Source organism: Rhynchophorus ferrugineus, unplaced genomic scaffold (assembly GCF_030347505.1).
Source record: "Rhynchophorus ferrugineus isolate W39M unplaced genomic scaffold, kcgeb_rfMv2 rfM7, whole genome shotgun sequence".
Taxonomy (NCBI): Eukaryota; Metazoa; Arthropoda; class Insecta; order Coleoptera; family Curculionidae; genus Rhynchophorus; species Rhynchophorus ferrugineus.
In genome coordinates this window covers 26,756,495-26,772,490 of record NW_027472586.1, presented here as the reverse complement: position 1 = coordinate 26,772,490, position 15,996 = coordinate 26,756,495, and the positions used below count along the sequence as shown (strand labels likewise).

The 15,996-nt window shown below is 32.0% G+C and overlaps 2 protein-coding genes across 2 annotated transcripts; both read left to right on the top strand.

Moving 5' to 3' along the window:
- Positions 1-3,209: 3,209 nt before the first annotated feature.
- On the top strand, positions 3,210-3,976 carry LOC143200219 (uncharacterized). Its single transcript, XM_076410616.1, has one exon. It carries the CDS (start codon positions 3,212-3,214, stop codon positions 3,974-3,976), a length of 765 nt encoding a protein of 254 aa, XP_076266731.1. The 5' UTR covers positions 3,210-3,211.
- A 10,720-nt stretch (positions 3,977-14,696) lies between these two features.
- On the top strand, positions 14,697-15,485 carry LOC143200218 (uncharacterized). The gene has a single exon (XM_076410615.1). The coding sequence runs from the start codon at positions 14,697-14,699 to the stop codon at positions 15,483-15,485; it is 789 nt and encodes a 262-aa protein (XP_076266730.1).
- The last annotated feature ends 511 nt before the right edge of the window (positions 15,486-15,996 follow it).

Sequence of the window (15,996 nt, the reverse complement as noted above, 5' to 3'; positions counted from 1 at the left end):
TGACGAGTGGCCAACTAAGAAATTATCTCAGAAGAGATCCGGTCTTATCCAGCCTGGTTACTGGCGCAACTAGGATCATTTTTCTAATTGAATTTTGCATTCTTGCCTTTTGGACAGTCACAATTATAAACTATAATAAATCACAAAAAAAAATTATGAACATGCCGCAGCAGGATTCGATCCCGCGACTATCCCTGTGGGAAGAATTATTATCAAACGAAGAGATAACAGGTGCCCTAAATGGATATTTAGCTGACCTTCAGAAATATTATTACGGTGATTCATAAACTGGAATATTCTTGAAATATATGACTTGATGTTGATGGAAATATCATAAATTAATTAATTAACTCTTCTAGTACTCTAGTCCTTATCAACTTAAGTAATTTAATTCTACGGAAGCTGGAAAAACAGGAATATTATTAGACTTTACAAAATTGCCTACTCGAACTGCTACAATTTCTACATCGTATAAAAAAATGTAAGAAATAAGAATTCCACTTTAGCGTCATAAAAAGAAAAAAAAATCTTAATACAGAGAAAGTAGCTATTCTAGAATAACAGGATTAAAAGCATATATAAAGAAAATATTATTTAGAATAATTCAGAACCAGATGAAGTACTTGATCACAGAAAATTTATTTATACCGACCCTAATTTGCACGTTTAAAATCTTGCCTGTTAAAAGTAAAATAGTTGTTTCCACTCATTATGTTTAAGATAATATCTAAGTGATTACAGTAATCATAAAATTATCAAATAATTAATTTTAAAAAATGTTATAAAAGAAAAAAAAACTAATATTGAATTCTAATTTTTTAACTAATTCTGCAGATTCTTTTTCGGCAGATGATCTATTTTTGTTCGTTGGTTATAAGCAAAGAAATACCAGAAAATTCACTTCATGGTGATCGCCGATTCACATTCGATATAGGGCCTTTTGGTGACACACGAAATGCATGAATTAAACTAATTAACGGATTATTGTCATGCCGCTATAATAGGTCAATTGAAAAGTTCCGGCCTAACACATAGATGGCGCTACTAATATTAAATCCATACGCTTTTTAGTTAGCCCTAACCCTCAAAAATGCGCGTATAAATTCGACAGCTGTTGGATCATTAGTTTGTGAATTATAGCTTTTTGAGTGAAGCAACTTTTGTTATTGTGAAAAAAATTGATAAGGAATTTCGCGTTTTGATAAAATATTGCTTTTTGAAGGGAAAAATATAGTTGAAACAAAAACTTGGTTTGATGCCGAATTTCCGGACGCTGCCCCAGGCAAATCAATCATCAAGGAATGGTATGCTAAATTTAGACGCGGTGAAATGAGTGCCGAAGTCGGCGAACGCAGTGGACGCCCAAAAAAGGTTGTTAATTGAATGAAATAGCAGACACTCTAAGATATCGACTGAACGTGTACATCATATCATTCACGAATATTTGGGTATGAGAAAGCTCTGTGGAAAGTGAGTCTGAGCCGCGCGAGCTGACTTTTGACCAAAAACAACGACGAGTTGATGATTCGGAGCTGTGTTTGAAGATTATCAAGCGTAATAAACTCGACTTTTTGCGTCGATATGTGACAATGGATGAAACATGGCTCCATCATTTCACTCCCGAAGTCCAATCGACAGTCATCCGAGTGGACTGCATACGATGACCCCGCTCCAAAGCGTGAGAAAACGCAACAGTTGGTTCGCAAGATTATGGCGTCTGTACATACATAGCGTTAGTGAACCGTTGGAATGACGAAATCGCCGAATAACGGCCGCATTTGAAGAAAAAGGAAGTTCTGCTTCACCGAGACAATGCACCGTCTCACAAGTCAGTGAAAATGATGGCAAAAATATATGAATTTGGCGTCAAATTGCACCCTCATCGACCGTATTCTCCAGATCTGCCCCCAGCCACAATTTTCTGTTCTCTGATCTCAAAAGAATGCCCGCTGCGAAGACATTTTCGTCGAATGAAGGGATGACTCGCTGAAACTGAGGCCTATTTTGAAGCAAGGGCATTTTCTTGAATAAAAAAAAATAATTTCGCCAAAAAATTTATTTTACTATGGTAGGCTGGGGACTTTTCAACTAACCTGTTATTTTTAATACTCTATTTATTTACTTAACATTGACAATTATGAAGATGGTCGAAAATGAGTATCTCTGTGTGAGTTTTTTGTCCAAGAAAGGAAAGAAAAGAGAGTTTTTTAATGTACAACCAGCAATCTCCTTTTCTTGTTTTTGTAATTCTTTCGACCAGCTGGAAGTAAATAAATCTAAATCACCAAGCATGTAGCATTAATTTCCTTAGCGTCAATGTAATCCCTTGTGAAGTTTCTTTGGGCTTCAGATATGATATTTTTCATACATTATTGTCCTATAATTTTATGGTCTTCTTTTCATAGCCGCTTTGTTTAAAGAGCTATTCTCTAATAGACACTCGGTTTATTACATTTTATTATTATATGTGGAACCTACATTTAAGCTTTTTTTGTCTTATTAAATGCTTTTATGGGATTTAGTTTTATTTCCTTGAAAAAGCTATCAAGGATTCACTGGCTAGGATGAAACTTATTTTTCAAAGTGCTATAACTTTAGACTGAGTAAACGAATGCTGCTAAAATGTTCAATAAACTCTGATGTGATATGTGAGACTTTTAGGGCAAACCGAAATTATTTTTTATCCAAATTTATATGTATTGTGAAATGATGTGTATAATATTTGGATACTTACGTGAACTTTGATAAGGCAGGTCAACAATGAACACTTTGATTAAATGCAACTGCAATTATGATGATACTTGCATCAAAGCAAAACCTGAACTAAATTTACAGGCCAGCGACATGCTAAATTAACCAGCTGATGAAAGGGATTCTGCTGGTGAATCGTTTTTTTTTTAATTGCGTTTTAAATGGAACTTCAACAACGCTGATGCTTTTACTCTAAATTTAGCAAACGCAAGAAAAAAGAACGAAATAAATGGTATTCTCGTTACAATCAGAATGCAGATGCTAGATATTGGCCTCTTCACGGTTGCCTTTCAGTAATCGCTTAGTGCTCTATTTACTTTCATCTATCTCGGCGAATGGACAATTTTTTTTGTCTGTGCGCGGCAACAATTAATACTTTTTTCGAGTAAATTTCCTGCAGTATAAATATCGACGCGATTTTGTTTCGGATCATCATTCCGATTCGGTACAGCGACCAACAATGCCCAAGCACGCGCTCGTCCTGTTGTTTTTCGTTGGTTTCGGTTTAATCGATGACAGTAATGGCGAATTTCGGAAGACGTTCTCGAAAAACTGCGACAGGTCCTACACGCTGACATGCTTGAAGCTGGACATCGTCGGGTGGATGGATAAGTTGAATAACGTGGAGGGTTACAGTGTGCTTCCTGGTGTGTCTTTAGTGCGCGATGCTAATTCAAGTGCGGATATTAACTCGACCGAGGCGGTAGTCAACTTGGCCAGAGAATTTCCTAATGATCCGGATGCCCGTTTGGATGCGTTTCTCCTGAAAAAAGTGTCCGGGTTCATCAACTCTCATTCAATTAAGTTGAAGTTGTGGAGCGAAAACACGGACGAAGCATCAGCTCGTAAAAGTAGCGGTGGATTCGGTGGTGGTGGCGGTAAGGGCGGGAAAGGGGGCGACGGTGGACTTGGGATGCTGTTGGCAGCTGGCGCCATGATGAAAGGCACATTGATGGCGGTGGCACTGGCCGGATTGGCGGCCATCGCGGGAAAGGCCTTGATGGCTTCCTTGATTGCTCTCATGCTTGCTGCCATTTCAGGATTAAAAGGCATGGGGGGAGGCGGCAAAACGACCTACGAAGTAGTGGCCAAGCCGGTTTATACGTCATCGTCCTCGCATTCTGTGTCACACGAGGACTATGGTCACGGACATTCAGGTTATGGAAGAAGTTTCAGTCAACCTCTTCCATTAGGTCTTCAAAACGATTATGATCCCGATCACTAATATTGAAGAGTTATTTAGATTGTATTAAATTATTTATTTATTTTGTTAATAAAGTATTTGAAATTGTTAAGTACTACACGCATTTTATTCAGTGTCTTAAAACGTTCATTGAAAATCCTTTTCACAAAAAGAAGAAAACCATTAGCCATAATTAATCCATAGCCTGCGCTCGAAGAGAGTGTCACTGTTATTGGATTTGTAGAATATTATTCACCAAGTCTCGCACTTGTTAACTATCAGCCCTCTTTTTCAGATAGCTACCTTTGTGCATGATTTATTTGTGGGTACAACAAACACATCTAAACATATCTCGTCTGGTGGTTTACTTTTTGCCCTGTATTAGCTTGTTTAAACAGCTTTGTTTAAAGAGCTATTATATTTTATTATTATATGTGGAACCTGCATTTTTAAATTTTTTCATATTATTAGAAGTTTGTATGAGATTTAGTTTCATAGCTATTATTATAAGTAATTAATAATACATCAATTATCTTTTTCAAGGATCCACCGGCTAAGAAGGAACTTATTTTTCAAACCTCTATAAGTTTGTGTGTCACTGTTATTTGTTTTTTAAAATATTATTCACCGAGTTTCGCACTTGTTGACTATCAGCACTACTTTTCAGATAGCTCTCTTTATTCATGATTTATTTGTGGGTACAACAAATACATCTAAACACATCGTCTGGTGGTTTACTTTTTGCCCTATATAGCTATACGAGTTTTCCCATAATACATTTTCTAAACTGAAAATTAGCTTGTTTAAACACATTTGTTTAAAGAGCTATTATATTTTATTATTATATGTGGAACCTACATTTTTAAGCTTTTTTCATATTATTAGAAGTTTTTATGAGATTTAGTTTCATAGCTATTATTATAATTAATTAATAATATATCAGTTATCTTTTTCAAGGATCCACTGGCTAAGAAGGAATTTATTTTTCAAAGCTCTATAAGTTTGTATGTCACTGTTATTGGTTTTGTAAAATATTATTCACCGAGTTTCGCACTTGTTGACTATCAGCACTACTTTTCAGATAGCTCTCTTTATTCATGATTTATTTGTGGGTACAATAAACACATTTAAACACCTCTCGTCTGGTGGTTTACTTTTTATCCTGTATAGCTATACGAGTTTTTCCCATAATATATACTTGATGTGTTAGTTATAAAAAGCAATTTTATGATATAGAATATGTATTGAGAAGTAGAAAATATTTTTTTAAGAAAAAAGACAGTATTCATTGTAAAACAAGAGAGAAATAAGCAAGAACTCCACTATGTTGGAACAAGAACTATGTATGATTAAAATTATGTCCATAAATGCACACAATGGTTTCATATTTTCATGAAACTCTCTGAAGCATAGATCTAGGCAATATACTGCATCACAACTTGTGTGCTCATGAATAGTGTCTTCCCTAAATACCCCAACTTTTATATTGAAACCTAAACTTATAAAGTAGATAAGAATTTTATGCTGAGGTTATTTATGTAAATTTTTTGGTCAAAAACTTTAATTATTTCTAACCGATAATCAAAAAAGGACATTTTTCTATTGCTTTTGTTTAAAGAAAATATGAGTTTAAAAAAGCATTTGGAGAATTTGGATCAAATTTTCTTGTACCATCCTACTGCTTTTTTGTACGATTATTGTAAAAATCTACACGATTTTTTTAATTTGACTTCTTCTTCTGCTTCACTTTATTTGGAAAATGTTTCCTCTCAGTGTTTTGTTGCATGTTTTTTACGTGCCAACATATCTTGTAAAAATATGTAACTATTGTAGAAATTACAAAAAAAATGTAATACTACATTAGATGTATGACCATTTCTTCCAAAATCATTCAAGGTACCAGTATATATGGAAAATTTAAAAAAGGCTAGATGGTTCAGTCAACATGTACAATTTTATACCATATATATGACGCTTATTTTGTATATATTGCCGACTAATCTACCAAGCTATAATAAAGTCATAAATTCGTCTATGCACACATTTTTACCTGGATAATATATTCAGATTTTGAACAGTCTATGCAGAACTCAGCACAAGCCAAGTGGCTCTTAAATGCGAATAATATTCGAAACTTCAACAACAGTATCTGAACATCCATTTTTGAAATAGTGTAGAAAAGTAGTGGAAGGTCTATACCTCATTGAAGATCGCCGTCTTCACACGTCTAATGAAACCATCGTAAGATGCCGTTTTGTCATTTTCAGAAGAAAAGGTCAATTTTCGGAGCTACACAAAATATAGGTTGTAAAAAGCCTCCTAACAGCTATGTAATTTAAAAAAATCAAAATGAACTTTATCTATAATAATTTGTTCTAAAGCCAAAAAAATACATCTAAAAGATATAAGACCAATCGATAAAGAGATTATTCGAAAACAATAATCTCTTTGAAATCAGGAGTATCATATAATTTATCAGGACTTTATCTTATTAAGGAATATTATTGTTAATTTGTATTGCATTTCTATCTGTGAAACAATTGCTTTCTTAGGTATTAAAGTTGATAAAGCAAATTCATCATCCATGAAATAATGTCACATGTACTTGAAAATGTGTTGGTTATGACAATAGGATATTATGAAACCATCATCACCAACTTCACAACGTCTGCTTCTCAACTGGTATAGTACTGAAATGGTTGATAACCTATTTTGTCAGATGATTTCATCACAGAACTCTTCATTTGATGAACAAATCTATACGATTATATTGTGCGTCTTTTAATTTGCTACTGTTTTTTGTTTTGACTAACCTACAATTTGTCTTTATGATAACTTTTATGCTGCAATACTTCAATATTCTCATGAGAATGGAGTCTTTCCTCATGCCCCCTTGCAATTCTCTTGATATATTGACTGACTGTGGGCATCTGAAGGTCTCGATGTTGGTAGTCAGTCCTATAGTATTTGGGTGCGCCCACAACACCTTTCAGGAATTTGTTCTGAAAAATTTATATTTTATTTATGTTACTCTTTGCCCAAACATCCCCATAATTGAACTCCGTATGTCCATATAGGTTTTAGTATTTGCTTATATAATAGTAATTTATTATGTACTGATAATATTCTTCCAATTATCCAGTACATTTTCCTATATTTCAATTGCAGTTCTTTCTCTTCTTCAAGAAGTTTTGCATCAAGATTTATTCCGAGATATCTAGCGTTGTTGCTATATGGAATGATAATATTATTTAATGTTATTGGTGCTTGTAGGTGAACTGCACGTGAAGAGATTTGCTTTCATTCATTTTTATTATCAAGCTTGTGTCCCATTATTTATATTGTCACTTGCCTGTTGTAATTTTCGTGAGGCTTCTTCACTATTGGCTCCGATAGATATAATCACAGTATCATCAGCAAATGTATTTGCATTTGTGGTATATTACATGTGTAGAGTAGATAAAGCATTGGTACCAGTACACTTCTTTGTTGTACACCTGCTTTAGCTGTTTATATTGTAGAGTAAGCTTCTTCTTGTTTAACTCTAAACATTCTGGTTGTAATGTACGATTTTAAAGTTCGTTGTTTTGTTTTGGTAACATTTTCTGTAGTTAATGAACAAGGTCTTCATGCCAAACCTTATCGAAGGCTTGTGCTACATATAAGAATATAGATTTTTATTTTCGTAGGCTTTTTCAATAACATCTGTTATTCTGTGGACCTGGTCAATTATTGAATGCTTGTTAATAAACCCAAACTGGTGTGTTGGTATTAGGTTTTTTCGCCCTGTGATCGGGTTTACTCTTTTCAACAGGAGTTTTTCAAAAACCTTAGATATTACTGGCAGCTGTGATGTAGGTCTATAGGTTTTTATTTCATTTGGTGGTTTCCCAGGTTTTGGAATCGTAAATTCCGCCATCCTTCAAATGCCTGGGGCATATTTTAATCTAAATGCTGTATTGATCAAGTTGGTGAGTTTTATAATTCCCTTTCTTGGTAGTTTTTGCAGTAATTCTTTGGTTAGCTCTTTCCGCGGGACTAATTCATTCATCGAATTTTCCGCTTCAGCTTCTATGTCCGGCAAATTATAATCAATATTAGTTTCGTTTGGTTTGAGCGTTTTTTCTAAATATTTTTTTGGTGATTGTCACGTACCCAATTCCCACATAGGCCTCTTATAGGTGGACTGTGTAGACATGAGCGCTTTGGATATTTTGTGGCTTTCCAGATAATCAGTTTCTTTATCGTCTATTAAATTTTTCAGATAGCCATTTATGGTTTTGTTTTTAATTTCCTGTAATTCCATTTTCGGACTTTGGGGTGTATTGTTTAAACTATTTTGATTTTCAGGTATTCTGTTTTATTACCGTTTCTTTCGTAATTTTTGTTTATAACCTACCATTTCCTTCATTTCTTTTGGATAATTATAATTATTAAGGTTGGAATGTAATGAACTGTAGAAGTGTCATGGTGTGCAATCAATGCGTTCTTTGCATTGGTATTTTAAGTTACTTTAATTGAATAGATTGAACTGATTGAAATTGAACTATTGGTTGTTGTGTGGTTGGAGAGTGTTTTTTGGTCTCAAATTTTTTTTCAAAATAATTTGCCCTTTTCTTGTGGTACTTTAAACTTTATTCAAATTGAATAGTTTTTTGGTTCGAGTTTTTTTTTCGTATAAGGAGGGTGCGTGTATATTATTTGAAAGAAGAACTTTATATTGGTGGTAAATTATTGGATTTATAGTAACCACTTGAGTACCAAAATGTGCGTAGTTATCTTGAATATCTTAAAATATGTTCAATAAACCAGCTATTTAAAGCTTTCTTGATAATTTTTGTACATTGACATAAACATCAATAAGGAGCATTCTACTGTGATGGGTGGGACATGTGACTCGAGAACTAGCGACTGACTTCTCTGACTAGAGAAGTCAGAGCTATATCATTGGAACTTACATAGTAGCTAAATACATTTTTTAACGTAGATAAATAACGAATGTTTAAACTTAACTTAAAAAACAACAACATTTCTAAATTCTTTGTAGGACTAGTATTTAAATAAATGTGACTGGTGTGAAACTGTAAAACTGGCTCTTTTACTTTCGTGTACTCTGATACAAATTTCAGACAAAACAATTAATTGCGAAGACATTTCTAGCTGTGTTTTTAAAACATAAACTATACGATTTTGTTTTGATTTAAAATTAGACTGTTAGGATTTATATAAACAATTTAAAAAACATTTTTATTTATTATATTATTAATGATATTTTACAAAATGTACTGTATAGCGTCTTCATCTATAATAAATCGGCCGTGACAAAAATTTAAATGAAATTGTTTTTCAAAATTAATCCGTTTCAATTTATTGATTCTATAGAATATTGTAATCAATCTGAAACAAATATTTAATGTATAGTTTTAAAAGCATTATTAAAGGAAACTAATAATCTACTTTTTATTAAAAAAGATAGAAACTTCACAGAAACAGTTAAAAAAATACCAATTACTTTAAAATAACAATAACAAAGAGATTTTAGATTTAACAATAAAAATTCCAATCAGTACATTATTCATTTCTCAGAAATGTTATATTTTTTGAAAATGAGCTTGATTTTTTGATTGATACAATATTTTGATTTGATACAATATATACTATTAATAGATGAATAAATAGTATGAATAGTGGCATTAAGAGAAAGTAGAGCTATTTATCGGTTCTTGAGTGATCCGTCCGAAGAAGATCATTAAGCATAATGAAAGTATCGATCGTTTGGTATCATTAAATAAAAACTAGGGTAATTCTCTTCTATCGCTATCGACTTAATATTCTCCTCGATCATATGCTTAACAAAAGTTAATTATCTGTGCAGGTTTGTTTAGTATTATTTTTATGATTAACTTTACCGATTTTGTTCAAATTGAAGACAGTTTAGATTAACAATTTTATATTCATTAATATGTTATTACTTTCAACGTTCTTAGTTTGTATGCTATGTAATCTTAACTTATTTATGAAAAAATATTCTTATTTTATTTAACATTCCGTTTCGGAATAAATCTAAAACAATATCTTTTATCCAATATTTTCCTAAATATTAAAACTAGGAAAGCATTTATTTTTATTTGTATCGTAGATTAATTAGTGTATTGTAAGTTTAGCAGTCATTAATTATTAATAAATTTAATGTAATTATTATATTATATTTTACTTTAATAAAATATTACATAGCAATGCAATATCTGTCTACCATACCTATAATGACTGATACTTTTATCAAGAAATTAGAATATTAATAATTAAAATTTCCGTATTGATAATGGTAATTGCACTATCATATTTTTTATAAATAAATAAGTAGAACAGTTTTTTTTGTTCTGGTTTGGTTGGAACATTTCTAAATCACATAGGCTATGTAGCAGAGCTGAGGGCCTGAAACGTTCCTTATATTCAATCAATGTTTCTATATTCATATTTTTCCTCATACGGGCTGTACTTTTACTTGGGCTATTCATTGTAATACTTAATAAAGCACCTGAGTAATTTATTGAGTAAATATCTAACACTAAATAGAGAACAACTAAATATTTTTAAGAAAATAATTGAACCGACTTCAAAAAATAAAGAAGGGACTCACTAAATTAGATTTTTGACACAAACAAAAATGTTTTAAAATAAAAATATGCATATAGAAACCGTTGTAATAACTACATATAAGTAAACAGAAAACAGTGAACGCCCAAAAGAGGTTGTTACCGACGACAATATTAAAAATATCCACAAAATGATTTTGAATGACCTTAAGTTGAAATTGAATGAAATAGCAGATTCTCTAAAGATATCAGCTGAACGTGTACTTCATATCATTCATGAATATTTGAGTATGAGAATAATGTGTGCAAAGTGGATGCAGCCTGAGCTCACTTTTGACTAAAAACAACGACAAGCAGAGTTTGAATATGATCAAGCGTAATAAACCCGAGATTTTGCGTCGATATGACAATAGAAGAAACATGGTCCCATCATTTCACTCCGAAGTCCAATCGACAGTCATCTGTGGTGATCTGTCATGAGTGGACTGCACACGATGAACCCGCTCCAAACTGTGATAAAACGCAACAGTCTATATGGACTACTATGAATGGACTACCTTGAAAAAAGAAGGACCATCAACAGCGACTATTACATAGCTTTATTGGACCGTTTGTAGGACGAAATCACCGAAAAACGGTCGCATTTGAAGGAAGAGAAAGTGCTGCTTCACCAAGACAAAGCACCGTGTCATAAGTCAGTGAAAAATATACCAAAAATCCACGAATTGGGCTTCGAATTGCTTCCTCATCCACCGTATTCTCTAGATCTGGCCAGCAGCGACTATTTCCTATTCTCAGATCTCAAAAGAATCTTTGCTGGGAAGACATTTTTGTCGAATTAAGAGGTGATCGCCGAAACTAAGGCCTATTTTGAAGCAAAGGACAAATCATACTACAAAAATGGTATTTAAAAATAGCAGGGTCGCTATAATTAGTGTATCGCCACTGAAGGGAATTATGTTGAATAAAAAAAACTAATTTTGCCAAAAAAATGTGTTTTACTATGGTATACCAGGAACTTTTCAACTGACCTGTTAAAATTATGCTCTCTTTTAGAATTTTTTTTGTATAAACAAATATTTAGGCTCTATTCGACACGCTGCCAGGTCCAACTCTTGTACGGTAGATTATTCGTCGATTCTGTTGTACGTAAATCAACTACGGACGCGTAGTTTTTAAGACCAAAACACGGTAAGGTTCGATCGCAAAATCACATGAATCAATTTTTAATAGGTACAAATCCCCATGTTTTACATTTAAAACGATATTAAAATGGTAAGAGAGTATGTAATAACATTATTAAATGAACTTGTTTAGTGTTAAGTAGTGTCATTTAAGATTTTGTGTTACTTTACCTTAATCCCATATTGTTGGGACTTAAAGAGTTATGGCAAGTTTAGATAAAAAGACGATTAAGAACAGTATGATAACGTAAAGTAATATTTTATATTTTTATAGAGTAGATTAATTTTATTTTAATTTGGGATATACATTACTCTTAATCCCATTCTCACCTTGCTTGTGTATTAATGCAAGTAAAACAGAATAGAAGTAATAAATTAATTTGTAAATTAAGATTGTAGGTGTGTTCAGACTTAATTTACGATTTTTTTTGTGCGTAAGCATATCTATTGTAAGATGCAATTAGTAAAAAAAATATAGCGAGCACAAATTAATAGTGTAGCCTCTGTCAGAAGATATATGCAGCTGCGAAAGAAAAACCCGTCATATGCGGACAATTTCATCCCAACATAGATTAATAAGAATCGAGAATAACAAGAATCGCCTGTCCTCTTTGATTACAAGATATTTAGAATTTTCGAAATCGGCTTTTGATTGAATTTGATGTTTAGTAAACAGAGAACAGACAAAAAAATGTTCGTGCTTAAGGAGTGATAGTAATTAATGTGATTCTGGAGACATAGTATATCATTGTGGTAGAGATAATTCTAAAGGTTATTGAGATTTTTCTGTAAATTTTAGAGGTATTAATTTCCCATTCATTTCAGGTTTCTTTAGTAAAAGCATTTTTGAACAAAGCAGTAATGGAATATAAAAGTGTAACCAATATATCAAGGGCAAGGGTAAAAAGGTAAGCAGGTAATAAATACGTTAATTTGTGCATCAAGAATTAAAATGAATGTTTCAAAGGAATATTAAAATAGCTCCATAAAATTTCAATTCCTTATTTGTCGGTGGGTTGTTAGCTACCACATAGGATATAAGACGGAGTAGACAACAATAGATAAATGAAAGCCATAGAAGGCAAATTAAAGATGAGCTATCTGTAAATTTGTAAACATTTAGCGTTGATAAATATTAAACTGTGTGTGTGTTTAACGATTAATATAATAAAATATGTGATTATGTGACATTTTAGGTTTAGAATTTTGTATCAATTATTCTGATTATTTGCTTTATAGACCTAAGTTTTAAAAAATCATTAGTTACTTTATTGATTTTAAATATATTCCTTTAATATATATTTCGAAAATGTAAAAAATAAATTACCTAATTATGTTAATTATCTAGTTATATTCCATATTACTACATATTTATATCATATAAGTAAAGGAAGGTCATATATACTTAAAGTTGATGCTGTAAAGTTGTTACATTTCTGGAAATAAAATTATTTATGATAATTTTGTTATAGTGTTTAGTTTTGTAGTGATTTAAACTTAACAATACTTTGTTGATTATTGAAACTGGAAATTAGATTTAATTATATGCAATTAAAACATTTTAGTGACTGTTGATTCTTAAAATAGTTTGTATATATTTTGGTATATTTTACTGTACGGACACATATTTAATTAATTAATTATTTTTGTTAATTTAATTAATTAATATATAACAAATATATTTCTGATCTTATGTTGAAAATACTGTAAAGAAAATTTTAGTTACATAACATATCATTTGTAAATTGTTCTCTTTACTCGACTACGTGATAAACATAATTGACTAAATAAATAATGGTCGAATTGCGATTACTGGACGATCACTAGTTATAATATAATACTCCATTAAATGATTGTACACATTCAATACAGTATAAATGTATCAACTGCAAGTTTAAGGGAATATTTTATATAGTATAACAATATATATATATATATATATATATATATATATATATATATATATATATATATATATATCACAGATTTAGTTTAATTCGTTATTTTTTATGGTATATTATTTATTATATTTATTTTTTATTGCTACTGAATATTTTATTGGAAAAGTAGATTGTTTATACTAGTATTTATTTTATATATATTCATTCTTATTTATTATAGGGACATTGTTTACATTATTGGATATTAATTAGAAATATTAAAAATAACTGCAACTTTATTGTGATATAAAAATACAAAAGGAATATATATAAAAACTCTGACAATCTGGCAAGTCTTGGTCTTTTAATTAATATGATACATTGTGTCACGAATTTGAATTTAATAATAATGTTCAGTATATTTTAAATTTGCATAACCAATATGTTAAGATCACTCCTGTAAATACTACTCCTCTAAGTACTTTAAATAAAATAAATTGTGATCTTGTTAATATTTTTTATCAGCATGAACAAAAATGAAAATAGGTTTATATCTAGTGAATAATTTATTTCATTTATATTAACTAATTAAATATTTAATTCATATTATATTCATTTGAAGTCAGGTAATTTGGTTATAAATTATTTGAATTAATTTTCTTAATAATAAGATAATAATATTGACTAGATATATAAAATATTATGTTTAGAATTTCGTATAATCTACTTGTAATCTACGTATACGGATACATAAATGTAAATAACTACTTACAAGAGAATTTAAGTGCATACGCGTCATACTCGATGCACCATCGGCATTAAACTGATTGCATTATGAGTTGCATTAGCCACGAAGTGGTCATTCAATCAAATTAATGATCCTTCGAGTATCCGTTAGCGTTCAACAATGGACCCCCTTTTACTAAAAATAAACAAGGAAAACTAGAAGCCATTGGCGATTCTTCTTCAACCCGAATGAGTGGTGCATTTTTATGCATTCTAGATGATTTATTGCTCTACTTACTTGTATGAATCTCGGAGAATGGCGAATTTTTCATCAAATCCGTTTTTCACTTTTAATTTTCCTCGCTATAAATACCCGATGGTGACCGATGTGCATCACCATTCCATCATCAATCATCGAGCTGAAAAAATGATGATCAAGTGCTGTGTTGTATTCGGTGTGCTTGCGATCACCACCAGCTTCGCCAACGAGAATCCGAAGACGTTCACCAAAAACTGCAACTCTGCCTATAGTTTAACTTGTTTGAAGCTGGACATAGTTTCGTGGGTGGACAAGCTCAATGAGGATGACGATTACAACGTTTTACCCGGTGTCTCCATAGTGAAGGAGAACAATACCGCATCGACAAACACGGCCGAGTTAGTTGCGGAATTGGGACGAGAATTTCCCGATGATCCCGAAGCCAGGCTGGACGCGTTTCTTATGAAAAAGGTCACGGGTTTCATTAACAATCACTCGATTAAGTTAAACTTCTGGAAGGAACAAGAAGGGGAGGCGCGTAGGAGGGGTGGTGGAGGTGGATTTGGAGGCGGCAAAGGAGGCGGCGGTGGAATGGGATATTTGCTCGCTGCCGGCGCCATGATGAAAGGTACCCTGTTTGCTCTAGCCATGGGTGGATTAGCTGCTTTGGCTGGAAAGGCTTTAATGGCGTCTATGATCTCGCTGTTGCTATCAGCGATATCCGCTTTAAAAGGATCGGGAAGCAGTGGTAAGACAACCTATGAGGTTGTTGCAAAACCGGTCTATACTTCATCTCATTCTCATTCAGTCTCTCACGAAGATGGCGGCCACGGACACTCGGGATATGGAAGAAGCTTCGATGATCCTTTACCCCTAGCCCTGCAGCCAGGATATAAACCAGCTTAATAAGAAATAACTCACGTGTTTTATTAGATTATATTTTATTTATTTTATTTATACCAATAAAACTTATTTCATTCATATTGAACATCTTGTTTTTATATTTATGTCATACTATTTTACTTCGGATTGGAAAATTTAATATTACAAAAAAGTAAACTGAACGGTGAAAGACAAACAACGAGAGAGAGAGAGAGATTTCACCATGTTTGATAGCCTGTTAGAGACATCTGTTGTTGAAAGGTAACAATTTAATCTAGTTTGATAGACCGTAATACCAAGTAAGTGTTCTGTTTTGTTGGCCATGCGTAACGACTCAAGTGGTTCAAAAAATAACAGCAAGTTGGCAGTGGTACCCAATAGAAAATTTATAGCAATTAAAACTGCAATGTTGCTTAGTATATTTACGAATATAATAAATAATTTAAAAAATTGGTTGTCATTTGTTATTATTTTTTTTAAGTTAATATTTTTTTGTTAAAATTTATTTGTTGTTTTATATTAGGTTGTTTATTAA

Coding starts and splice junctions, on each gene's coding strand:
- LOC143200219 (XM_076410616.1), top strand. CDS start 3,212: ATGCCCAAGCACGCGCTCGTCCTGTTGTTTTTCGTTGGTTTCGGTTTA.
- LOC143200218 (XM_076410615.1), top strand. CDS start 14,697: ATGGTGACCGATGTGCATCACCATTCCATCATCAATCATCGAGCTGAA.